Source organism: Patagioenas fasciata, chromosome 3, assembly GCF_037038585.1.
Source record: "Patagioenas fasciata isolate bPatFas1 chromosome 3, bPatFas1.hap1, whole genome shotgun sequence".
NCBI classification, from domain to species: domain Eukaryota; kingdom Metazoa; phylum Chordata; class Aves; order Columbiformes; family Columbidae; genus Patagioenas; species Patagioenas fasciata.
In genome coordinates, this window is record NC_092522.1 from 115,920,511 (window position 1) to 115,947,764 (window position 27,254).

The 27,254-nt window shown below is 35.6% G+C and overlaps 1 protein-coding gene across 2 annotated transcripts in view; it reads right to left on the reverse strand.

Annotated features, from left to right (window-relative positions):
- Positions 1 to 22,560, reverse strand: part of APOB (apolipoprotein B) — a 38,111-nt gene extending 15,551 nt beyond the window's left edge. Inside the window, exons 1-24 of one of the 2 annotated variants that reach the window (XM_065833844.2) lie at positions 22,404 to 22,560; positions 20,808 to 20,846; positions 18,055 to 18,170; positions 17,050 to 17,195; positions 15,842 to 15,995; positions 15,501 to 15,656; positions 14,384 to 14,508; positions 14,101 to 14,186; positions 13,123 to 13,342; positions 11,877 to 12,104; positions 11,571 to 11,688; positions 11,301 to 11,447; positions 10,031 to 10,242; positions 9,413 to 9,650; positions 8,697 to 8,873; positions 8,208 to 8,399; positions 7,262 to 7,429; positions 5,858 to 6,069; positions 4,943 to 5,125; positions 4,598 to 4,719; positions 3,769 to 3,979; positions 2,286 to 2,461; positions 1,964 to 2,151; positions 1,571 to 1,716 (exon numbers count right to left, since the gene is read on the reverse strand). In XM_065833844.2, the coding sequence (XP_065689916.2) occupies positions 1,571 to 1,716; positions 1,964 to 2,151; positions 2,286 to 2,461; positions 3,769 to 3,979; positions 4,598 to 4,719; positions 4,943 to 5,125; positions 5,858 to 6,069; positions 7,262 to 7,429; positions 8,208 to 8,399; positions 8,697 to 8,873; positions 9,413 to 9,650; positions 10,031 to 10,242; positions 11,301 to 11,447; positions 11,571 to 11,688; positions 11,877 to 12,104; positions 13,123 to 13,342; positions 14,101 to 14,186; positions 14,384 to 14,508; positions 15,501 to 15,656; positions 15,842 to 15,995; positions 17,050 to 17,195; positions 18,055 to 18,170; positions 20,808 to 20,846; positions 22,404 to 22,461 (3,818 nt within the window). In that variant the 5' untranslated portion in view covers positions 22,462 to 22,560. The remainder of the gene's footprint in view (positions 1 to 1,570; positions 1,717 to 1,963; positions 2,152 to 2,285; positions 2,462 to 3,768; positions 3,980 to 4,597; positions 4,720 to 4,942; positions 5,126 to 5,857; positions 6,070 to 7,261; positions 7,430 to 8,207; positions 8,400 to 8,696; positions 8,874 to 9,412; positions 9,651 to 10,030; positions 10,243 to 11,300; positions 11,448 to 11,570; positions 11,689 to 11,876; positions 12,105 to 13,122; positions 13,343 to 14,100; positions 14,187 to 14,383; positions 14,509 to 15,500; positions 15,657 to 15,841; positions 15,996 to 17,049; positions 17,196 to 18,054; positions 18,171 to 20,807; positions 20,847 to 22,403) is intronic. The other variant, XM_071807100.1, reaches the window with a different exon arrangement.
- Positions 22,561 to 27,254: the final 4,694 nt, after the last annotated feature.

Genomic DNA, 27,254 nt, shown 5'->3' on the forward strand with positions numbered 1-27,254 from the left:
TTTGATGAGGAGCTAGGACTGGAAAAAATGGATCATCAGCTGAAAAGCTTGTGGGGAAAAAGTGTAATTACAAAAAGGCAAAACAGGAGGAAACTCAGCCTTAATTTGTTCATGAACAATAAGCTGGCAAAGATGCTCTTCTTGTTTGCCTAACTGGTCTTTTATATTACAAAATCTTCTTTTTTTATTTTTAGATCTACATCTTAAAATGAAAATTAAGGAAACAATTTTGAAATTTTTTCCTTTACATCAAATGGTTAAAAAAGCAACATCACAGAGCAGTAAAAATTCCTATTATTATAATGTGCACTGCTGATAAGAATATAGGAAAAAAATGCATTTTTTCCTTGCTTATGCTTAGTTTAGTAACACAATGGAAGGAATAGAGATGTATGTAATTAGCATACAGTTTTGTATTACCACAGTGAAATATAGCACATGGAATAACAGCACTAAGGGACACAAAACACAAGACTGTTCTGCATCTGTTCCTGTAATCCAATCTTATGCTAGCTTCTGTTGTCCTTTACATTTATTTCAACCATCAATATTTCCCTGGCTCATGGGAAAACTATACAGACATGTTTCTATTTATCGCAGTGGGTGTATTCGGAAGATACTACCAAGCAATACTGTTCCTTGAATTCTTACACACAAGCAGAGTAGCAATGTGATATGAACACTAAATGGTAAGAACAATATGTGTTAGGAACCCTAATGAGAGCAAATCCTGGCAGGTGCATGAGCATTTTGAAGCCTAGATCCACTCTGGGGCTGACATACAGTCTGACTTCCAAGAAACAGAAGAAATATACTATTTATCTGCCTTCCAGTCTCTCCTTTTGTTTGTCAAAACCTACTTTCTAGAATTTTTTAACATACTGGATGATTTCTATAAAATGTGACAGAAGGGTAAAAGCCTCAAGGGTAATTGCCTTCATTCAAGTTCTGTGAAACTTTCTGTAAGTAGAGGACATGGGCTCAAACTAGTGCAAGCATTGAGTCCATATGTGTACAACTGTGGCACGTGTTGCCTCTGAGCAAGTGGAAGATGAAGTCTGACCCTGTGAAGAAGTCAGGGTGCTATTAATATATTTGTGGAGATCAACCAGTAAGTGTTGGGGAATGGGAAGAACTGTCCAATAGGACTGCACAGGAAAAAGTAGAAATGTATGTTAGGGTTATGGCCAAAGACAGAGGGTCTGTAGGGATGCAGGACACAAATTTATGGGAAGCCTGGCTTCATGATTTCTGTGGCTTAGAGTAAGAATCATGGAATGCTGTATTTTTGTTTGGTTTTCATTACTATATAACACAATACTTCAGGATGTATTCACATACTGCAGGTGTGAACGCTATAAACTCAAATCTGTATTAAAGACATGCATAATTTCCTCCACATACTTTAATCTCTCTGGTCATAATATTCTTTTTTATGATTCCAATTTTCTGCTAATGTTTACAGCAACTCCAGTTGTTTTATAAAACAAAGTACACTAAAATAACACAACAATATGAACAAATACCTATTTTCAGTTTCCTGTGTGACTATCCTCATTTCTCTCCTTACCTTTTCAGGAAAAGTTCTTCAGGAATGGTGATAACAGGCAGGCTAATTTTCTGAATGTTCAGTTCCTGAAGTCCACTTAGTTTGTCTTGCAGAATCTGGGCATAAGGAACATCTTTTGATGCCTTTTGCAGCCAGGTGTTGGTTGCCTGAAATGAGGAGACACGTTTTTCAAAGTAAACAACAAGTTTTAGCACTACCCAGTAAGTTATCCGAAAGCCATTGTAACTATCTATATACTGAGCCCAAGGCATCTGATAAAGTTGGAAATTTACATCCTGTTCAATATGATGAGTACTTTTATACATATTTCACATTTTGGCTTTCATGAGGGAGGCAAGAATTCACCAGGGCTATGGGGTCAAACTCTAATATCTACCGTAAGTTGAAACATACCACAATAAATTGTGACACAATATGTCGCAGTGTCATATCTGTATGGGCCACTTTCCGATCCAGCAGTTCATTGGCATGTTTCTCTAAAGTTTTTGGGTAGTCTGAAAAGTCAACTGGGAAGCCAGAAGACATTTTTTTCACAGCAGCACTGGCACCTGAATTCCACTCGAGCTCAACTTTCTCAGAATCTGAAAATAAAAAAATTAAAAGAAAATGGTAGGATTAGTAATATTCTTAGTCTATTTAAGGATGTACTGTAAACTAATGTAACAAGATGTTTAAATGCATAGGTTGTGCATGTAGATCATATTTTCTCCCTTACCATATCTGAAAATAACTCTTTCTGAAACTGAGTTTCCGTGAATTGTTGCAGCTGAGCTCATCTGAAGATATCCTTTGGTTGGTGAATAATGAACCAGTGCTTCAGTTTTAAGTTCGGTTTGCAGGCGAGGAATAGAAATGGTGCCTCCTAACATTGCCTCTTCCATTCCAGCGTATCTGTGAAAGCCAAAAGTAAATGTGTGGGGTTTTATTGTTTGTTTGCTTAGGTTTCTTAATAAAGAAAAAAATAATTAAAAAACCACATTTTTCTCTACTTTTCACTTGTGTTTCAGGAGCAATTTGAAGATTTAAATCTGTAGTAAAAGAATAGTAGGTGTTACAAAAATAGATTGAATCGAACTTGTAAACTCTCTTTCAATTCAATGAATGTTTTCAGCTTCTGCTAGTTAGTTTGGGAAATCTATGATAAATTATTATAATGCTGCTGTGCAGATACACACAATAATAATTCTGTATTAATTTCATAATATTGAAATGGGTGGAAATATGTACCTGTCTTGCTAAAGCTGTACCTGGACCAAATTCTGAATTTCTTACTCAAGCTGAATTGTCTACTAAGGGTACAGACTGTGGCCATGAATCACACAGAAACAAAACACTTGACAAAATATATTATGCCACTGGGCTTAATTTTCCTCTATTCACATTTATTTTATATCTCTGTAACTTTGTTGACTTGAGCAAACTTCTACTATTATGTTAGTGCAAATGAAAGGGAATTGAGGTCCCTGACATCTGTCCAAAGCTCCCACTGATATCAGAGGCAATTCTGCATGAACAGCAAAGACAAAGACTCCCCAGGGCACCATCAAGATCACAGAATTCCATGGAAGATTGAGGTTTATTAAAGAATGTGATCAGCTCATTTCACTATGGGCTTGTGAGGCAGACAATTTTAGAAACCCTGGCAGGCTGAACATTTTTGTTAGCTCCCCTGTAGATGTTCCCGGAAATATTCTCATCATGAAGCGTGGGAATTTTTACAGGAAGCTCTCAGTTATTTTTGATTTTGTTGCTTATTGAGTGCCATTAGACTTCTTCATGGGGAGATGGAATAACTTTTTTTTAGAGCCAAACACATCCAGTAAAAGATAATACCTCTCTGAACAAACCTTGCCTTGTTTATAGCCTTGGATTATCACACCTGCAATAACACTAGTACAATGTCATTCTTGTAGTCATACATGTGCAAACATGGGAGAACTAGCTCAAAGAAACTGTAATACAAATTTTATATATATATATGCACATAGTAGGAAAGATCAGTTGGTGTATTAGATGTATGTATTTGATGTATACATGATGGATTACAAATAAAATACTTTTTTAAAGAGAGTTTGAATGACAAGTGTATGTGTCTCTCTATATAAGTAATTTCTCAAAAATTGGATGAAATTTTCCAAAGTATTCTGCCTTCGGATATGCTATTCAAATGTAAAAGTCTAAGTGGTTTTCTATGTTACCTTATCTGGCCAGTAAGAGTAACTTCAGAAATCTTCTTGTTGTTAAAGTCCAAGACAATGGTATATGCTTTCTTCCCAGGAATGGATTCATCAGTAATTCTGAAGTTTGTGCCAAAGTCGACATCAACACGTGGAATCTGGACATCACTGGTCAAAATTTTTCTGTCTCTGTTGTACCTCAAGGTCAATGTGGCCTCATGCTGCTTTACACCTAGAAAATATAATGTACTTTGGTTATTTGCAACTATAGAATCTGTTTGGACATTTTTAAAAAGGAGAATAAAAAAAGGATCAACTGGTAATTATATCACCCTGAAGATCTAATATAACCTTCGATGATCCTGAATCAAAAACTGGGTCATCTTCTCCTCATCTTCTAAACACAACATGATGTTATCCACTAATCCTGTCACTAGTTTTGTTACGTAAGCTTGCCATCTCACAGGTTCTCCCTTTGATGCTTTTGCAGTTCTTCTCAGTTTGTGCACTTTACTTCCAGATTTGATCAGAAATTATATTTTTCTCTTGCTCGTATAGAAGCCACCAACTTCTCTTCCTTGCTTCCATTCACCAACATCACGCTTTTATTTAAATCAAGGGAAAGCATTTTGGGGATATGAAACCAGTCTCTGATCATGAAAGTCTTGCACTGTGATTACACACATGAAATGAAATGCCAGTTACAGTATTGGCCTGTTTTCGTCTGAAAATTGAATTCTATTCTATACTGTAAAGAATTCTATTATGATTTATTCATAGAAATCTTTTTTCCATCAAATGACACAGTTCAAAACTGAGCTAATCTATACTGCTTTTTTCAGACTCTTACCTTCTGCCTGTACAGCAAACTTCAAGGTGTCTATCAGGTCATTTCCTTCTCTCTGCAGGCCGTAGTTTGCACTTGCAGAGTATTCCTTCACTTCACCTGTGGACACTATTTCAACTTCATATCTAAAGAACGAGTAAACAAATGTATTTCAAATAACTATTTTGTCTATGACCACAAACAAAAGAAATCATACAGTTCTCAATAGCTCTCTTTCTGAGGTCCTCCTACTAGCTGGTTTTAAAGATTTTTAAAGGCAAGCTTTGTGGGAGAGGGTTCTGTAGATACCAAGTCCTAAGAGGGAAAGTTAGTTAACAGAAAAAAAAAACCAAAGCTGATATGACTTACCTCGATTCTCCAGTCAAGGGATAATATGGAGCTGCCTCCGTGGCACTGGCATTAGAATACAATAATTTGGTGCAGAAATTTAGACCAGGAATGAAAGGTTTGCAAGAAGTCCAGGTTTCTTGGTTCTCAGTCAGAGGTGGAATCTCTTCAGTTTTGGCTAGAGACACCAAATGTAGCGTATTGCTGAAATAAAAAAAAATGAGCCATTTATTACCAGGACATGTTGCAGACATTGTCCTATTAAGGTTATTTTCTGAATAAAAATCACTTGTTAAGGTAGGGGCTTAATGAAATAACATTAGGTGGTTAAATGATGGTGGTTTACTATTGTTAAGTACAGGGTGTTTCAAAAAGATGGACCCAATTGAGAGGCGTCTGGGACGAATTCAGCTATCATCTAGATGTTGTCCATACAGCAGGCAGAGAGAAAGTAGAGCATTTATAAGAAGGTTACTAAAGCTTGGTAACTCATTAAGCTGTTTCTAAATTTTTGTGTAATTATAACATGTTACCATAGTGAAATTGGGTCCACCTTTTTGAAACAGTCTGTATCATTACTGATAATTATAATTTACCCTCTCTAAAATTAGTGTTAAGTAGTTCATTTAAACTCAATCAAAAAATAGACGTTGTTGCTAAAATATTTTTTCCATGAAAGAAAACAAAATAATAGTAATGGTAAGAGTCTTGTTGAAAATTACAGAAATAAGCAATAAATTAAATAATCTATAAGCCATGGATTTCAGTCGCCACATATCTGGGCTATTTGCGTATCTAACAGAAGACATCACAGTTGGATTTTTCTGAACTGAAAATTTCGCCGTGCCTGCCCTAGCCTCTCAATTCCATCACAATAAAAACCAAGAAGAGAAGGAAAGAACATAGCCTTGATAGTTCTAAGTCAGTTCTCATCACCTGATACTGAGAAGCTTTGTTGGAGTCTTTGGGGCAGGAATGCTGAGTTTCAGCTGTCCAGCTTTCATACTAACATGTGCTTCAATTCCAGACTCATGGAATACATTAGAATTCATCTCCACACCACTTCTGGCAAATTCAGGCATGTTTATTCCCAGGTGTGTTACAAACTCAATTGCCACTGAAGGTTTAGCAACGAGTTCTGCTTGCATCTAGTTTATAAAAACAAAACAGTGTATTTATTTGCCCAATACATATCTTACAGGTTTTACGAAACAAATGTAATATTCTTGATAACCTATAGGTAAGTTTTAAACAATTGTTTTTGCTATTCAAAATATTTGATTCCCAAGTCACATAAGCAGAGGGACCACATAAGCGCTAACTATAATGTAACAGCAACAGTAAGATGATAACACCAAGGAACCATACCTACTTAATGTAAAAATACTCATGCTTCAGGAAGATTTTGTACATGGAGCTATTTGCATATATTTTTAAATCTGAAGACAAGAGCCAGTTTTCCATTGTAAAAGAAAAAAAAAAAAGGCAGTTTTCAAAAACAATGAGCAAACTATTCAGCAGAAAAATAAATGGATCCAAGATTTTAATGTTTCTGAACAGAAAACAGATTATTTCCAAGCTTTTGTTTTGGCCATTAAAGAAAGAAGGGACAGAATGCAAAATTCTCAAAAATATTCCAAAGGGAACTAAGAGGCAACCAGTACTAAATTAGAGGGCTTATTTTTTTTACTTTTACTTAAATCGTGTGTATGGTAGAAAATTAAAGCTTAGATGAACTGAAACTAGTGAGAAGTGACTAAATTAGAATAAAATAGTTATTAAAATGGTTAAAAAGAACACAAATATTTTATTTATTTTTTTATTGTCATCAGATAATTACTTTTGTGTCACATGCTCTTTAATTGTTATGATTTTAAAATGTTTCCTTTTAGATCAAAAAATGTTTCATTTAACTCAATTTTCAATATTTCTTTTAACCAAGAATTAAAATTCTCATTTTCAATTGGCCACGTCAATTTTTTTTAATGAACTGTTTGGTTTGAGCAGCAAATGCATATGCTGTAACTTTTGTATTATTCTCATTCGAGAGCAGGAAGAGAAAAATAAATAGAGATTAAAATGATTATTTTTGAAAGGGTGACTAAAATACTTCTACATCATAAATTTTATTATGTCTCATACATAATTCATTGTATGTATTACTGCTTTAACGTAAATGTTATCCACAAATTAACTGGAGACCTCTAATAAGTAAGTGTTTTTTCTCATTTCAAGAGTATTTTGTAGTCTTCGAAAGTCTTCTGGTGTTACAGTTTTATCCCTAAATGAGATTGTAGATTATAAGGAGGAGAGAAAATATAGATAGCTGTTGAGACTTACACTTTTTTGATGAAGTTTCACAGCTACTTTGGCCCCAGGCGTTGCTATTCCAGACAAAGCAAACTTCAGTTGCAAACCTGCTCCAGTTGGGAGCTCAAACTCATTGTCCATGAACATATAGTGGACAAATAAATCCCTGTCAACACCTTTTGAGATGGCTTGTGCAATCTGTGAATAAAACAAGGAAATGAACTCTGACGAATCTACTTTGGAATACGTACATTTAGTACTTTAAAAATTGATCGTGGAATGATTGTTACTGTATAATCAAAAAAATAATTTCATATAAAGTATAGAATCTAGTTTCTAAGGATTCCTTGCTTAAAAAAATTTATTAAAAACTGTTTATCAAAATCTCAGCTTTAAACAAATAGTAGATTTTATCACCTGCCTTGATACACAAAGATCACTTACCTTGACACACACATACAAAGGTGAATTGGTTTAGATGTAACACTCTGGTTTCGTCAAAGTCAATGGCAAAGCATTTTTTTTTTACTCCAATGAAAGAAGGGGTTTACCACATATTCCAAAACTCTACTACATCCTATTTTCTCTTAACATGACAAATTACTGCCTAATTTTAATATACATTTTCATAACTGGAAATTTAATAGTATAACATAATGGCCAACACTAAGATTTTAGGCATTGTTCCAGTGGATATCTCAGTCATACAATAAGATCTGAACCTTCCCTTTTTCCTTCCTCTCACCCATCTTCCAGGAGGACTCCACCTGGTTATTAAGGAGTATTCATGGGTTTCTCAGAGTACTTTAGACTAAACTTGGATATTTTGTTTTAAATAATTGTATTTTCATGCTGGTATCAAATATCCATTCTTTACATAATAGACGAACACAACCTAAATCTTAAAAAAAATGTTGTAGAAGAAACAAATAAACACAACAATTTCATAATACACATTGGTGCATCAGAAACATACCATTTCAGGAACAGTCTGAAGAGTTTTAACACTCTTTAAGATCATGCTTCCAAGAAATTTGAAATCATTGAGTTTCATGTACCCAAGTTCTTCTCCCAAGATTCTCAGATATGCTCTTCCTTCAGGAGCTTCTTTGCTGCCCAATTCTTTTACAAGTTTTTCAAGGTTAAGCATTATTCCTTTCATGAGATCCTGAAAATTCAGTCAGAAAGTAGTAAACCAGATTTATGAGAAATCTCTAAGGTCATATCTCTAGAACAGTTACCTAGTGAATGTCTGCTAATCTGCACATGCACTTCTTACAGTTTTATGTCCAAAGGCTCCTCCCAAATATGATTAAGAAAAAAAAAAACGTTAAATAGCATTAAGAATTTCTATTTTAGCTTACTAGAAAAGGAGAAGGATCATATACAGTAAAGAGGGAAGTGCTGTAACTATTGTATAAAGACAGGAATGCTGTGCTGTGCAGAGAATGTTTTGTAGCTATACCTGATCCTGTTTGCCATCTGGAGAGTAACCAAAATAGCCAAGAAGCGCCTTGGAAACCTGCTCCGGCACTCTGCCGTCAACCCAGTACATGGCCTTGCTTGCGGTGTCTGGGAAAAATCCCTTCTCTCCAAACAAAGCTTCCAGTGTTGGTTCAAACCCCTTTCCATCCAAGCCAAGCTGAAACAAACAGGACAATGCAAGAACTGAGACAATTTCTCCACTTCTTTGGAGCTTTACAACAAACAGACTTTTTGAGGAACAAGCAATGCATTCAAGTGCATCTTACAAGTCTCTGATTCTTATGGTAAGATAAGAAATACTAGGTCTTATGATTAATTTTATCTCAGTGGCGAGATCCACACAAAAAAACCTACCCACAGGCTGTATCTCACTTAAAACTTACTTCAGGGTGCCAGTAATGATTTATTAGCATGAAGTCAATTTGTTACAGATGGGTTCGTTTTACCCTAACTGAGGCCTTTAGTAACTCCAACAGGGTTGTCCATTGAGTCAGTGGCAAGGGACATCACATAACGGATGGCTTGCTCTAAAGTCCATTGAGATCAAATGAAAGTCCCCTTGTAAGCATAATGATCTTTAGATTTCTCCCAAAGCTTATAGAAACAATACATTGTTAGGAGAAAGTTCTCATAAGGAAATAGAAATGAGAACGAAAACAGCTGAATACCAGCAAAAGTTTTTTATAACTTTTTTACCTCAAAGATATCTCTTGGGTCAAGTCCGTAGGCATTCAGGGTGGTTTTTAGCATAGTCTCTTTAGGAACATAGCTGTTTGGATCAAATACCACATTTCCCTCTACTTTGGCAGAGACAGGATGAAGTCCAGGTAGAGAAACTCTTTTAGAAATCTGATAATTTCGTGAGAATTTTCTGAAGTCTTCAGCTGTTGGAATCTGGTTTCCTTTCAGAGCTTCTTCAACTCGGCTTTTTAGACTAGGAAAGAGGACAGCAATGCAAATATGATTAGTATAAATTCCAAAAACTCATTTAGTGTTAGTTGAGTGATTTCTTGTGTCACTTGCAGACATTCATACAACGACAGTGACTGTAAATGAGTAGGTCTCTGTACATCTTAACAGTAAAAATAATACTTAAGGGAAAGACTAAACTGGTACTGCTCTAACAAAGCCATAGATTTATTCAGGTGATGCATTTGTTAAAAAAAAAAAACAAAAAACAACCAACAAAACACAAGCAAACAAACAAACAACAACAACAAAAAAAGAAAAAAATGCACTGCTAAGTAACTACCACTGCAACTATGATCAGAACTTTGTTCTTCCTAGACCAGCATATAACTAAATTTTACTCACTCTTCAATGCCTACTTCTTCAGAGTCTAGGATGTTGGCAATGTGTGAGGCAACAAAGCTTTTCACTTGCTCATTCTTCTCCTTTGTGAGGACTCTCAAAATCTTTGCGAGATCACTTGCGGAAGGATCTTTCATCAGCATTAGATAGGCTGTTAGACGTTTATCTGTAGGTGAATCCCCTTCTTGGAATGCTTTCAGAAATGCTGAACGGTCCTATTTAAATAGAGAAAGGTTTGCTCTGATCAGCAGCCTAGTAGATGATACTGTTAAACTCTTTTGGGAATATACAGGGTGACACAATTTTAGGATGTATTCCTATACCTTATTTCTATAACTGACTTAAAATGTTTCATTAAAGCTAGTTCAATAAAGTTTATCTTGACAGAAAATGTCATAGAGATTATGGTTTTATTAAAACTGGTTTCCTTATCCTGTATCTGGCAGGTTACTTTTTAATTTAGAAGACTGAGTTTTGATTGGTGGGAATTAGAAGTGTTCTGGTCTGCAGACAAAAAGTCAAATTTTGGAAAAAAAATAATTTGATTTAGGAAAACTAGGTGATCGAAATATTCTGCTGCAGGAAAATTAAAAACATAGTTTGAAAATAAATAATCATTACAAAAAAATTAAATGCTTCAAATTAAACTGAATCTGAGGACGTGAGTTCCAGCTATTTCCAAGCTTCCAGATTCATTGAGACTTGTCTCGAAAAATAAAGCATGTCTCTTAGAGTAGAAATTCATTGATATTGAAACTATTTCATTATACTAAGCTGAAGTGCTCTGCATAATGACACCTATTCTGTAAGATGCGCTTTAATGTCATTGTAATGTAATCATGAATCTAGCCAGTACCATTAATAACAATGACAACAAAATGCCAACATGAAATAGGGAACTGATTTTTGTCTCAGTTAAATCCATTTAAATCTGGAGTAATTTGTTAGTTAAAATCACTCTGAAATAAGCAGAACTCCATTTAAGACACTCTAACAGGAACAGATCCAAACTTCCCATTTAAACTGGGACTTTCTGTACAAAGAAAATGCATCTCAAAGGAGCAACACCCACTAAGTCAGAAGTCTGCAGGACTTCTCAGATATGTGTATGGAAACTGAACTAACGAAAGGATTTCTAAAAATGCTGGAGAGAGCTAAAAGGGAGACAGGAAAACTATGAAATAATGGGAATATTTTCACATATTCAGGAACTTCTGTGAACAGTCAAGGTGAACGGAAGACAGTTTATGCTGGTTCTTGTGACCCAATTTACCTCTTCAGTAACAGTCATTTTCCTGAATGCCTGGATGGCTGCTTTCTGAACTGAAAGTGATGCAGCTTCATTTCTGATACAGGTCTTAAGAAAAGATTTCAGGCTGGGTTTAGCTTTCTCCATGACAGCACCCATGTTTCCAATAGCCTGTCAGTTATGAAAACACAGAAAGATGATACACATTTTTTTCTCCACCAAGAAAAGTAGAGTAGTATATGTGCCACAATTTAAAATAATAGCCTGCATAGGGAAAGAGGCAAATAAATATACCCGAAGTGTGAGGTATGTGAGTTCATCTTCCCCAGAACAATCAGTGCCGAGCAGTGATACCATGAAGTCTGCAACATCTGTTATTTCCTCTGTCACAATCATCTTCTCATTGTAGAACCTAAAGAAGTAAACACAATAGAAGCAAAAGGTGAAAATGGGAAATATCTATTTATTTTTTAATCCCAAAGAGCAAATTCATGAGAATAACAAAAAACCCTCAAAAAGCAACCACCCCTAGGGTTTACTCTAAGCATTATAATGTTTTCTTGAGGTTCTTTTGTACGATTATATGTTATCATTACTCACTTAGTAACAGAATGACTCAAGCCATAAAAAGAAGCTCTGCTTGGCTGATACTGGGCCATGTTAAGAATTTCCCGTATTGTTTCTGGAGTTGGAGAAGGCAATAGTGCCAGGGTATATGTGACCAGGTCTACCACAAGAGGATTCACATTTCCAGTCCTCAGTATTTGAAGGACTGCACCATAGCACTCCGGAGTCCCGCACTGAGTCAGTGCCTGAACTGTGATGGAACTGAAAGGAAAAGAGAAGACTTTGATCAATTAATTCCCCGTTTGCATTTATTACTGCATGTTACGTGTTTGAAATTAATATTTGCCAGGTTTATGAAGGTGTTTTAATAAGAATATATATACTTATGCATGCCTGGAAGCAAATCACACAATTATTTACAAAAAATAAGCCTCTAAGTTTTACAATTTATAGTAATAACTTGATTAGCTATGAACAACAAGAAAGTATTAATATATTATAATCACACAGACATATCTTTTTTCTCCACAACAGACTTTCCCACAACTTGGAAGTATTATAATGTATTTAAACAGAATGAGGCTATAGTCCCACTTCAGATTGAGGACATAAAGTATGTGTAAGTTGACTTAGCTCCAGCTGGGACAGAAGTGTAACGGTATGGAGTAGATGGCAGGGTCAGACAAAAGAATTGTGCCCTTCCATGTCTCCAGAAATCTCACTTTCAAAACTGTGTTCTTTGCTGTAAGTCAGACTTGGGAGTTTGGATTTACAGTCATTGTCCTTGAGCAAAACTGTGTGAAATATATTTGGCTATAATAACATATCCACAGGATTTTGTCTGGCAAACACACTTGGGCTGGCGGTGGGGAGAAAAACTCTTTACTGGGCTGGGTTATACTCTAATTCATAGTTCAGCTCAGCTTCTCCAATAAGTTTGGAAGACTTGCTGGGAGAATGATCAAAACAATATTAGTTCTTCACAAAGGCTAGAACTTTCAGATCTATTTGAATGCTTATGTTGTTTTCATATATTTAATGTTCAAGTTCCAGTTAACAACTGAGTAGTTCTGATGCAAAAATGTGAAATCCACAGGTTTTACTCTCCCTTCTTTATTTCTTTCTCTCAAATAATTCTGACGATACTTATCTTTCTGAAAGACAGTCTTTACATCTACTTAACCTCAAATTTAAAACCACTTGCAGCAAATCATTGACTTTAGAACTGGCTGTGGCACTGACATGTGGTGTATTTGCATAATGATCTGTTGTAACATACCTTGAAGTTTCCATCATCTTTGGTACAAGAGAGCCAAGAGTGCTGTTATGTAAACTTCTAAGTCCGGAAACAAATTTGTAAAAGAGTCTTGCTCTCTGCTGGTTCTGCTGGGAGGCTGCAAGTTTCTGCAGTTCCTGAAGGATTTTCAGAACAGCATCCCCCTGCCTCGGAAATTTGGCATCTGTACTTTCCAGTGCAAGTCCTTTCTCTTCCAGTTCATCTAGTAATCAAAGAAAATGCATTTTTATGTCATTATCAAGGAGTTATGTTAATTTTTACCTTCTTTCCTACATTCAACATAAACTCTGTAGATTGTTTTATGTGAAAATTGTTGTAGTTTAACAGCTGAACAGTTTTTAGAAAGAAAACAATGGAAATTAAATGTCATTCTCCAATAAAATTAATAACAATACCTGTTAGCATAAACTATTTTAAATTTCTGTGAAAAGGCTTCCATACCATCTTTTATATGAGCCCAGTTTGCTCCTTCAACTTTTAATGAATATATCTTAGGAGAAATATGGTACGACTAGGAACAACAACTGCATCTCAAAGAAGTGTGTTTCAGAACCAAACATATAGTAATCATGGACTGTTTAAGTTTGGCAGATAAAGTTAGAAGTTGTATAAGAAATCCTGGCTAGCTAAAAAGGGATCATTAAACTCCTTTGCAATAAGATTAAATCTATATTCCAAGTAAATTATCACTGTTTAATTCTAAAGAATAATTTCAAAATTAAAACACAAAGATTATTTAAAATTACAGAGTGTTTTTAAAATTTTAATTTCTTCCCATTTTATACCCTAACATTTTCCTGACTGAAGTGATCAAATTTCATTTGAAAATTATGAATTGTTTTCATTCTCTCAACTGCATCGTTAATGAATATACATTTTCAAAAATCAATATTGTCCCTGTATTTGACCTGTATTTACACATTGTCTCTGTATTTGTATTATTGAGAAATGCAGCTATACCTCCATCAAAATTTCTGTTATTGATCTTCGGAGTATCTTCAAGCTTCAGCGTCTGGTTGACCTCTGTCATCACACCATAGCGATTTCTGGCAAACAAAGAAAAATTTAGTGCTTTAGTTGAGTTTAAGTACCTTTGAGGCATCTGGACATGCCTTCTGCCTCCTTGAGAAAAAAAAAAAAACAAAACATATTTGGGGATGAAGTCATGACAGTATGTGACACATCACCATTCAAAATCAGTATCTATAAAAAAAAGGCTATTGACAAATAATTCCCAACCTACTTGTACGAGGCAGGCAGAAACAGGTGTTTTTCACTGCAGACAGCATCTCTTATATGCCTTTTCTTTGCATCAATATTGTAATGACAGAATTGAGTGCTTCTTAGAAGGGTAGATAATGGGATGTTCTGTAAAATAAATGGTTTCGCAGTCACTTTACTGAATAGTATAAGAGAAAAACATAGTTTTAAGGGCTGCCACAGTTTTCCCATAATATTAAGAGTTAACAGCATATTGGAAACAAAGGTGCATAACTGGAATCATTCTCACACAAAGACAAAATCGTGCCAGCATCAATCTTTAGTCTTAAGTCTCTTCACAGGCAAAAATCCCACTGAAATTTTCCCTCAGGCCTTACTGAGGAGTTTGGCTTAGTAGTTACTTCATGACTGATCCCCTGCTGCCTACAACAAAGGACTCCTTCATAGAAACCAGTTTGTAATTTTTGGAGTAGTTCAGGCCCCTTATAACAGTCAGTGCTCTTTATGGTTTCAGTCTTGTTATACACATTTTAAAGATTTCTACAATAAGCTGTAAAAGTGGCGGAAATTATGTGGGGTTTTTAGTATGATATGAAGTCTTGACTTTCCCCCCTCCACACTAAGGAAAACACTTAGAATTACAGATGCCATGATACTAGGAAAAATCTACCAATATTCATGCAAGCAACTGCACTTGATCATTGTGGATTCACAGGTAGCCTGAAATGCACATCAAACCATTTACTTTAGAGCATTTAGAATTCACTCCTCCTGCACATCACGTACACATCAGGGTTTTGGTGGCGTTTCACATTAAAGGGGAATGCTGAAAATTTTGACCCACGAAATTAAAAATTAGGATATGATCTGATAGGTTATTGTGCCAATACCAACTCCATCTGTGAAAAACTTTGCTTTAAAAATTGAGAAGAACATGAAAGAAGGTAATTAAACTCTTTCCCTGCCTGTTTTTCTCAATTGACTGTCTACAAAGCCACAATCTGATCTAACACAAGGGTGTAGAAAAGCTTCTTAAGCTTTTAGAATATAAATACAAAATTTACTTATTCCAGTAGTTGTTTATCATTTTAAGTGATGTAGTGAAGAATGTACCATAGAATTTGTAATGGTATACTTACTAGTCCCTTTACAATGGCAATAGGGCTGACATAATCTCTGGTGGGACTGAAGTTGTCACAGGCTTTCAGGTCCCTGTTAATTGAAATATCTTCTGCAACATTTCCTTTTCTAGATTTGAATTCGACTTCACTGTCACACTTTCCATATACAGTATCCTGGAAAGAAGAAATAAGTCAGTGTCTTTATTCATGCTGCCAGATGTTTTCTGATCTAGCTGAAAGGTAACTTTTCTCATCTGAATTCCCAGATCTTTTGAAAACTATATTCAGGAGTAACTCCACTAGGTGAGATTTCTTCCATTTGTTAAGGAAATAAGGTGAATGTTTTTCAAAATACCTACCATGGAAATTGTTTTTACATTTTCTACTGTTTCTGTTGGCACAAGTAGAGCTGAAATGATTCCCCTCTTGAGATTCAGTACATTCAGAGGTTCATCCTTCTCTGGATACAGCTTGACTTTCGTCTCATCCTGAATGCTGAATTTTAGCTCATGTCTGTCCGAAAAAAACCCAAACATCAGTATAAAATCATGTTAAAGCCACCCAGTGAAGAATATGTTACCAATAAACTGCTGGGCTACAGTTAAAGCATAATGTTTATTTTGGTCTATCATTATTTACTAGTTTCTTTTGTTACTATTACAAAGTATTACTATTAAAGCAGCAAAATTCTAATCAAGGGCATTCTGATATCACCAGACTACGCCACCTAAGGACAAGTAAATATCAAGGGAAATGGCTGAAAGCTGGAATTGCACAAATTCAGAGAGGAGATAAGTAAATTTTTAGAATGGGGTAATTATTAACTACTGCAATAAGCTACAAAATGATGGGAAGTATTCTCTACTAGTTGCAGTCTTCAAATAAAACCTTGATTGTTTTCGGAAAAACATATTTCAACACTGTCTCAAGCTGTTTTGAGATCTACGGCTTGTGAAACAAGGTAGAATGGATACTGAGGCATTGAAACAAACATGAAGGTGCATGACTAAAACATGCACTGACAAGCATTGGAGACTAGCTGGGTGGAGGGAGCAGTATCAATAAGTTACGAAAGAAGATAAGTAAGGAGAAGATAAGTTGCATAGGTCATTAAAGATCATGATAGGAAACCTGGACTTCAGTCTCAAATGCCCTTCTATTGCACAGTCTTCATACCATGTCAGCAAAGGAAAATTATCTTAAATTTGCTGCAGACAGTCATTCGAGAATTTGCTTACAAGAAGGAACATAACACTTGCAATAATCTTTTGGGGACTACCCAACAGGTTCCTGATGTAGATGATAGAAATGACAAAGACATTCCAGGTCAAAATTCTGGATGGAAAAAGCCCTCCCCTACTAGAAACTGAGAAATGTGCCAAGTTAGCTCTAAATTATATCAGGGAGAGTTTGGTTGTGGAACCATCTTATAAATCTGCCATGTCATCATGAAATGCATTCTATGCTTGAAAAAAACTTTGTGAAGATGGGCTGTAACATTACAGCCTTTTCAGTCTTAAGGCTACAAGTATTGATTAATTGGTTATTGATAATTGATATTGCTTACTTGGACATGGCATTTGCAAAGTCCTCTGAGTTCTTTGATTTTTTCAGCATGGCCCTTCCCTCAGTGTCAACACCAAATGTCTCCCTCAGGGAGCAATGCATTGTCCTCAGGATGAAGTGGCACAGCTGTGGTACCTCCAGTTCAACCTGAAAACACAAATACGATATATTTACCCTTTTTTTCATGATCATGTTTCCAGAATCATCCAGTTACAGTTTTGAAAACGTGGTGTTCCTTGGGTTTTGTAAAGTGTCAGAATTTCTCTGCTAGCAGTTGTTGGGAAGGATCCCAAAGCACTCTAAATACATTAAGGTAACTTGAGGGAGAAGATATGAAAGCAGTTATTTGCTTGGCTCATGGCATGGAGTTTAGTACATGTTCTGCATGGTCAACAAGCAATATAGGTTCTGAAAATTTATAGTACTAGAACAGTACGAAAACTTGATTCATTATACTAATCAATTTCTATACTTGGTCATAAAAGTGTGTGCTAGTTAAAAAAAAAATCCGCAGTTACTGCATTTCAGAAAAAAAGAGTCGTGATGGGAAAATTTTGTGCAAGATGGAGGGATATTGGATAGTTTAATGGCCTATGGGACCTTTTTCTCCTACAGCCCTGATCATGGCTTGACTGTCACCATCAACAGGCTATGAAGTGGTCTTTATGGCATCAATGTGCTGGTTTAGTTCAACTCTAGAATTGTTTGATGGGCATTTGTAGACTCAGCTTGGAGCCAAGGAAAAACAAACTACCAGGCCTTTCCCCTCTCTCATGTGAGATCAGGATCAAAATGCACTGGCACAGTGGTATGAAGGATTTTTGACATCCTCAGTGCCCAGGACCACGTCTAGGACAGGGAGGGCTTAGTCTTCAGGACACTCAACATCTGCCTTTCAAAATAATGATCTTATTTGGAAAACCACTGAAAGATTCTTCCCAGTTGCCAGCTCCCATCTTATTCAGTATACAGTCCCAATGGGTTGTGTTTACTCATTTTTCCCTACCTTGCAAGTGATCTTTGAACCAGTTCGAGAATCTGCTGTTCCCGTGATCCCATTTGATGTTTCTGCTTCATATGAGTACACATATTTTCTGAGGTGTTTGAATCTGGTTGCATCTTCTGCAATTAGGAAAACAACAGTACTTTTATAATTTAGTTAGGATGTGCATATGTAGATCCTTACAGTATACACTTAGTGTTCTGTAATTAAAATGAATGCTACATATAACGGAAGCATGAGGACCCTCCCAATATTTCCTTTTATATTTGTTATGGAAGGGTTTTCAGACAACGAAGTAATGCCTTCATATCAGCTGGATACTTTCTAAAGTGTAAGTTATAGCTCAGAGAAACCTTGTGGGGAGAAGCATAAGTTTTTGTGTTCACTGCTCTGTTTGATGAGATCTGACAATATGATTGTGTCTGGCTTTCAAATCATGCCCCTTTAAAGTTAATGATAAAAAGAGGACAAAATTTAAGATGTGAAACTGTTTAAAAAATTACCCTATTGCTTTTAAATTAAACCTATCAAATGTTAGTTTTCAAATTGGTAATGAAAGCATTCATTTCAATTTTTCCATCATAATTCAAATCCAAGGAACTTCTTTATCTAAGTCACATGACTGAGACTGAAAGAAAATCAACATAGAAAGAAACAAAATACAAAAACTAGCATTCCTCAATACAATTTCACCTGAATCTACAGATTATCTTCCTCTTGAAACATGATCTGCTCTAATTCACTTATTAAATCAGCAAATTTTACTACAGTAGACTCTTTTTAAGGGAGATAAACTTTTGTTATATGAAGAGCATTGAGAACTGAGCAAAACCACTAAGTTATGAGTGAGAACAAGGCAGGAGGGAGTATTCACAGAGGTGTTTCTCTTTTAATCAAAGGAAGACCCGAAACCTAATGGACTTTCTCACCTGTGTTTAATCTGTCCCTGTTGCTTCAAGTGGCAATTAATCTGTAATTTTAAATCCCACAAGTAGGGATAAACATGATAACCCAGACATAAAGAAGAAAATATTTTGGCCTGGTGTCAAATACAGGGATATAAGATCTTCTTTTGGTGTCTGGAATGTATAATACACACCAAACAATGGCCGCAATTACAATTTGCTCCCATTATAACCGCAGGCATCATTTTGAGCTAAATATATGAATGGGAATTTTAAGTGACTGTGTTAGAGCAGTTTAGGTCTGTCTGAACCAGAAGTACCGTTCCCTCTGTTTAGACTGAGCATGTCACTGGGATTGTGGCATTGTTGTGATGCTGAATGAAAAGCAATTTCCTAAATTCCTCCTCTGTGGTTATTTGTGACTGAATATATTAGAACCCTGATCTACTTTTATAGAAAGAAAAGTGTTAAAGTCATCTCAGTGTAAACTCAGATCTACCATCAAATCTATATGATTTTGCTTGCCTATATCTGCCATGAATGTGCCTTAGTCTTCCTCTTCTATAAAATATTTGTCATGTCAGAGGCCAATGGCAATGTTACCTTGCCATTTATGTCACAGAATTGCATACTTAGGGAGCAGGATAGAATATTACTATAAATCTCATATTTCCTCATTTGACTAACACTTTTATAAGCTTTACATAGTTTAATGTTGTTTTAAGTCTGATTACTTTAATGTAATCACTAAGCAGAATTATTTTAATTAATACAATTTATCATACGGTAATCAGCATCTTACAGACATTTGAAAATTGAATTAAGTTATATAATTAGCCTTAAAATTAAGTGCTACAAAAAATTTCAACACCATCCCTGTCACTCTTGGTTGTCCTAGACTATAACAGTGACTAAATGTACATTCTCAGAAATTTTTGCAACACAAGCATATACTATGCCAAAGTCAAAATACTAAATATTGCTTCATTTCCTGCTTTTAAACAGAAATAAATGGAAAAGAAATAGGGAAATTATAAGATTAGAAAGGCAAATACTACCCCAAAATTTATTATATCAAAAATACACAAGAAATTGGCAGTGAAGCCCAGGAGTCTTTGAGTTGATTCAGGCAGCTGAAATTAACCCAGTTGCCTGGAGATGGTGCTAAAGCATCCAAGAAGAGAAAAAAACCCTGAATTTCCAAAGGGACAAAGAACAAAACAACCTCTTTGGTACTTTGACCCTATGGTGGAACATTATGCATCTAACCAAGCAGTCAGGGACAGTCAGAGTTCATTGTAAAGGTAGGGCAGAAAGTCATCATTTCCCAAGTCTTGACTTGTTTAAAGAAATTGCTGTCCTTCCTGACAAAGTTGATGATTTATTCTACTGGCATTTAGTTAAATATCCAACTGCAGTTCTGTGGGTTTATCAGCCACTGTGAAGGGTAAATAAGTGAGATTCAGCCCATAGTAAAATGTAATGTAAATAACCTCACTTCTAAAGCTTCACATTTGATAAACAGGAATTTCTAGATTACGTAATTTGCACCTGACAAATAAGAGATCAACAAACAAAAGTATTTCCTTAATGGGAGCTTTTTAGAAGTTCAGAAATGTAATCTCAGTTCCTTCAATCTTAGAAAACTTTCAAAATTCTTTGAGCCAAGCTTTATGGATAATTAAATACCTAAACCAAATGGCAATAAAGACTTCAGAATATTGCCATCACATTTGTTTCAGTTATTTCAGAGTAACAGAATTATGGAATAGGAAAAGTTGAGCTTTGAAAGATGTATTCAGTTAATATAGCAGCATAAGATAACAAAAGTAGATGCAAGAAATTAGTTACTTGAACATCCTGAATTTCCACTTTCAGGTGTTTCTTCTTCTGTAAAGAATAAAAATAAGAATTAAAATCTGGAAAATATTTTATAGCTATAAAACAAGGGCTATTGCAATATAAATAGAAATACTGCATTTTCATTGTAAGAACTTTCAAATTCATACCAACTCTCGATGTATTTTGGGACACTGATGTAAATAGCAAAGCTACTACTAACATTGACAATATAGAGTCAAATCTAAAAAGAGTTACAGTATTTACCTTGATATTGTGAATGAAGACCTCAGATTAAGATCTTTTAGTCACAGAATTAAATTATTTTGATTTAAACTGGGAAGGAACAGCTTCTAGGTCAACAACTATTTTTAAAAGCCCTATGTTATGTGAAATAGAAAGTTTATAAATGATAGGCACAAAATGTAGAGGTAGACAGATGAAATGTAATATACAATATGGTTTACTTAAATTTTTAGTCTATTTGAGCATACTGCATAGTGAATGAATGGCTGTATTATGGTTTTTGTACATTTTAAAAAGGAAAGCTTAGATGATAAATACTACAATCTCTGTTGTTAAATATTTTCTGAATATTGAGAGTTCATTCTTTGGAGGAAAAGAAAACTGACTGGAAGTCTGTTTAAGTTAAGAAGAACCATTTGTTCCAATCTGTCTTAGGTATGTCCCATACAACTCTATTTAAAATAAAATATAATTAATAGAATCTAGTAAATTTGCTGCATTCATCTGATACTATGTAATTCTTTGGGATATCACACATGAATGCCAGCACTTTTCATAGTATTCTCTGCACAGTTTCCAAGTTTTCATTCCAAGAATTCTAAGTTTGACCACCCTATAGATTTAGAGTGTAATAGCAGTAGCAACACTAATACTACCATTACTATTACAATACTAACTGTACTAACTTTATTAACACCCACGAAAAACAAGTGCATCTTTTAAAATTGTATAACATCAGTCAACAAGAGGATGTTAGCTCAACCATGGGGTATTTATGATGAATTTGATTGGCATGTAAAACCAGACCTGTATAATTGGCCCCAGACTCTCTTTCCTCCTTAAGGTTCCTGAAGTCTTAAGTAACACTACAGTATCATATTCAAAAAAGCTACTTCTTTTGAGGCAAGGAGAGCTCACTATCCACAGCACCATATTGATCTAGGCTGTCTTTTCTGATCTTAGAAAAAAAACCCTACTGGCCTACTTCTTTTACTACTACTACTGATGACCATGTCCCTTTAACACGAAACTGTATTTCAAATATCAGTATTGCATGCCAAATACATTCTGTTTTATTGTCCTCTGTCTTCACATTTGCTGCAAAATAGGTCAGCAACAGCTGGGATAAGTCTGCATAATATGTATAAGTTGCATTAAATCTGATTAAAAGATACTAGGTGATGTTTGTGACATTTTCTATGTTGGGATTCTATGACTGCACACTCTTACAAAGGGAAGAGATTACATCTTTGCCACACTTACCCTCTCTAATTCTATAAATAATTGTCCTGTTGATTTTTGCATTTTTTTTAATGGGTTCATAAATCAGCAAAAACTGCTAACACAAAAGGCAGTACTTACGTGTGAGAACACCACTGCTGAGCAGCAGCAAGAGCAGCAAGAGCTGCACAGGGCCCATGGTGAGCCCCAAACCCTCTTGCTGCTCTTTCTTCTCCTGTTTTTCCGTCCCTCCCCTCTTCACCTCTTCCTTACCGCCTCAGAGGGAGAATGAGCCTTCTGACTTGGACCTCCATTTATATAGTCTTTAGCAAGCAGCTGAGGCACACGGTTTAGAAAGCTCAGAGCAAATTGCCAAAGGTCCAAAGGTGAGAGTCCCAGGTCCTCACTGCGCTCCAGACAATGCTCTGCTCTGGTTGTTCTGGGTCCCTGAAGGCAGAAGACTGAGTATATATTGGAGATAAGTCTCTTCCAGTTCTTTTTTTTTTTTTTTTTTTAAATCAGAGCTTTAAAAGCAAAATTCCTCAGCTGTGGACTCTAACAATATATTCAAATAAATTTCCCACATCTACATAGGAACGATCACAATGTATATATTATAGCTGGAAGAAATGATCACTGCAGCATGCTTTCAGTATACATGTTGAAAGACTTAAGGGTATGAGTACTTGAGAAAATCAGAGTACCATGCAGTTTAGACATCTTCCATTAACAGGCAAGAGAAATAAAGTGTAAGTTTTTTTCCTTTGTGGTACCCAAATTTTTCACATACCTTCATAAAAATGATTTGACTTTTACTTGCAATACTCTGCTTGATCATGTCATGTTCATGTTGAAGGTAAGCTCTTCATAATGATTTTGTTTCCTTATTTTCAGATTCAATTTCTTTTTTGCTAATAATAGCGAAAAAAAAAAAAGAAAATAAGATGATCAAACTTATCTGAAGAAGATAAACCTTATTAAAATAGAAACAAAAAAACTTTTCACGAATATGTATATCGTTAAAAAAAGCATTTTATATCATAAGAAATTCTAGTAGTTTGAGTTCTCTACTCATATTTATCAAAGCTAATTGCAGTAAAAAATTGACTATGGAAATAGTTAAGAATATATTGTTCAGTAAATTCAATTTTCACATATCTGATCAAATTGAAATGTTTTGACATTCCCAAAACAAAATATTTCCTCTTAGCTTATTGAATCAAAAAATCAAATTTTGGCTAGCTAAGTGGTAATTCTGTTTCCCTTGAAATGTTACCATGTTACCATACATCATGCCAGTTATCTTTAAAGTCTCTTATTTCTTCATACCCTTTCTCTCTTGGACTTCATAGTTAGGTTATATTTCCCAGAATGCACTACGATCGTGTAACTCTTAACATCAGTTCAAGCAAATGCTAAGCACTGATGTACAATGGGAAGTACTTTCCAACAAGGGACACATCCTTGTAATTAGAATTTCATCTAATGACATTAACAAGATGCCATTTCATGGAACTTTCAGAAATTTCTTTCCTGGATTCATCAGTATTGGAGGCATCACAAAGACATTATTTCTTATGTTTTTCCATTTCAGTTTCTGTCCTTGGCTTATACCAATCAATAAATCAATAAAACAACCAATAGGCAATTATCATTTTTTATTTCCAAAAAGCAACACAGGTTTTTGTTTACTTTTGTGTCTACAGCTGCCTCAGTATGTGTTGTGATACATAACAATGATTTTACTTTGTAGTATGGTTCTGCCAAAGAGACTATACAAAAATGTAATATTTTTGCCTAAAGCATTTGATCCCTTTCTGAATTCAAGCATCAAGAGATTTTGACTATTACTTAAAATCTATTTATTTATTCACTTTAGCACTGCAGATAAATAGAGCTCTGAAGTGCCCAGCATTAAGAGTTATTTCCCTATGCCTTCACGTGGTTATTTGGGGTCAAGCTGAGGCTAATTGCTTGTATTAATATGATGCTGCATGGACACAAAGAGATTCCAGAAGTTATGACTCAGTCTATTAGCGTGCAGGTAACATTCATGTGCCACTCTATCGTGACAAGTTTATATTGCTGCATTACCTAGTCAAGGGACAGTATTTTTTTCAGAATAGGTGCCACAAAATGCCACATGCTGCTTTCAGCTACTCAGTCATCAAGGAATCCCCATGTTTCCAGCTCATTGGAAGACAGCAATGTTCATATAGACAACATAAAGTTCTTATTTCAGCTGTTTCTGTGAAATTGTGGGCTTTAGCTTCAGAATACAATTTATCTTCCAGACCAATCTGTTTTAAATGCTTCTGATATACTGAATTAATTTTGTACAGAGACATAATTTGTGCATGGGTATTATGGATATGGAAAACCCCTCATGACGTGCAAGCCTTAGCAATCGTAGAATCTGAGAATAATCTTGGTTTGGGAGGAACCTCTAAAAGTCATCTAGACCCACCACACACTCAAAGCAGATCTCTAGATCAGAATGCTCTGGGCCTCATACAGCAAAGCCAAATAAAATGATCATTTGACATCCTGTCCTTTATGGACTACAATCTATCTGGAGGCTACTGTCTGCTCACATGTACATGAAGAAATATGTATTTGGGTGCATTACCGTACTCTAAATGGTTGGAACAGCTGCATTTCCATTGGAACTACAGTACTTGCTTGAGAAGTAGATGACCGAGTTTCCTGCTTTGCCATCAAAAGAGAGCATTTGATCCCACATATAAGTGTCCTGTGTATAAGGCTACATGTAATTTTGGTTGGGAGCAACTTTACTGATGAACCTGGAAAACTCTGTAGACACGGTTTGAAGTTTGTAGAGCCAGAAAATTGAACAAGTAAATAATGAAACAACTCCTGTGCATGTTGGGACATGTATCTGGGAGTACAAAGCCCTAGCTTCAGTTGTGTATGTATCACACATCTGGATTAAATGCAAATATAACACATGTGGCAGGGACTGGGTCTCAGGACTGAGTAAATGTATTGCTTGCTTTCAAACTGCTTAAACTCTCACTTGTAAGCCATGGCACATCATACACAAGAGCATAATACTTAGAATAAAAATGGATTTGGTGGTCACAGCCACCTGTAGAATCTAGAAAACCTAAGGAAACCGAGCACAGTAAACTATTGCCAGCAAATAGCTGGGAATCAGCAGGGAGAAGCATTTTTAATAGCTCGTATTCCATAACGTGTGCTATGGTGTCCTGTATTTATGGTACATATGGCACATTCTCATGGCCTCCAGAATACTGTGGAGGTACATCCACTGATCCCTTTCTTTTCAGTACAAATGTGTGCATCTAACATTCCTTCTGTTGTATTTAGGGATTGTCATATGGATACCATTAAACAGAAAACCCACTTAACACTAAAACTTTGACTGAGCCTCTTAAACTGATAGGATTTGGGCTTTGAATTTGTTTCTTAGCCATACTGTGCATTAAGCCTTTCTTTTTGTACAGTCTTGGTTGCAGGAATTCACCTGGCAGAGTCTAAGTTTGATTCTAGAAAGAACAATTTGTTTTATCAAATTTTGTCTTGAGACTTCAGTCCATGTTTTTCCACAGTTGTATAGAGGAAGCTGCATCAAATCACCCATCTGAAACTGAACTCCCTCCTCTCATCACTGGCCATATCCATCAGAAATTTTATCTCGTGTTTGTCATTTCATTGTCTCAGGATAAGGCCCTCTTCAATTAACTCATTTAGGTTCTTTGTCAAGTTTTGCATCTTTTTCGCTCAGTGGTTTCTGCAAGACAACCATACAGGCAGTCTGTGGAAGCAACTATACTTGCCACTATGTTGCTTATATACCACAGAATCCTTGTGTACCTTCCTTCCTTCCTTCCTTCCTTCCTTCCTTCCTTCCTTCCTTCCTTCCTTCCTTCCTTCCTTCCTTCCTTCCTTCCTCCCTCCCTCCCTCCCTCCCTCCCTCCCTCCGTTCCCTTCCTCTCCTTTTTCTTCCTTCTTTCTTCATTTCTAAGAAATACACCCCTTACAACATGTTCACTTTTTTTTTTCTCATTACTTGTTTAAGTCAAGGCCCAACACTTCTGGTTCTTTGGAAGCTCCTTGGAAACACTGATTTTAGTCTTCTATTGTTTCCCAGGTCACAGTGTCATCTGTTTAGGTCTTAGTATGTCCCTCATCAGAGAAAAATGGTTGTATTTTCTGGCGAAACACCTATAGTGCTAACTGTAACCCAATGGCAATTGGAGGAAACCATGTCTCCCAAAGGAGGTGTTGGAGGTGCATAAACATACACTCTGTTTGTCTAAGAACCACTGCCAGAAGCCTGCTGAGGCATCAAGAGTAGAAAAATATTTGGCATAAGCCATCTCCTCCAGAATTTCTCTCCTTGTAGGTAGTGGAAAATGTTTCCTTTTTACATATTTATTTAGTTCTTTTGAGAATCCTGGGCAAAGAGTCTGTCTTCTTCTTGTATTAACAAGAAAAAGTACTGCTTCTGTCAAAACTTTTATTCACACTCTCCCTTCAAAGTATTAGAACTCCTCAGTTCCTTCATTTCGTTTTGTCCCTAGGCAAAGAAACGCACTTTTGAACTGTGGTAAATTTGGATCTCTAAAATAAGCTTGGAATTCTACTGAGATACTCCTACAAAGGTTTTGCAAAGCTCTACTTTCTTCTCTCTCACCAACAAGGTGACACGGTGAAGTGTTCAATATATTTATACAGCAGCATTTTTTCCATTTTTAAAAATTTTCTTCCCATTTATTACTTATTCACAACTTCCATTCAAATGCTCCCTTCTAAGCTCACCTCTGGAAAATTGATCTTCTACCGTCTCTTTTAGTACTAAAAACATTGTTTCTGGTACAGATGTCCAGTGCATCTGCAAAAAAGGTAAGACTAAGAAACAACCCATTTACTTTCACAATGACAATTCAGGGATTTCCTGTACAAAAAATTACACAGTGCTGTTCTAGTAACTTCCACTGAAACAGT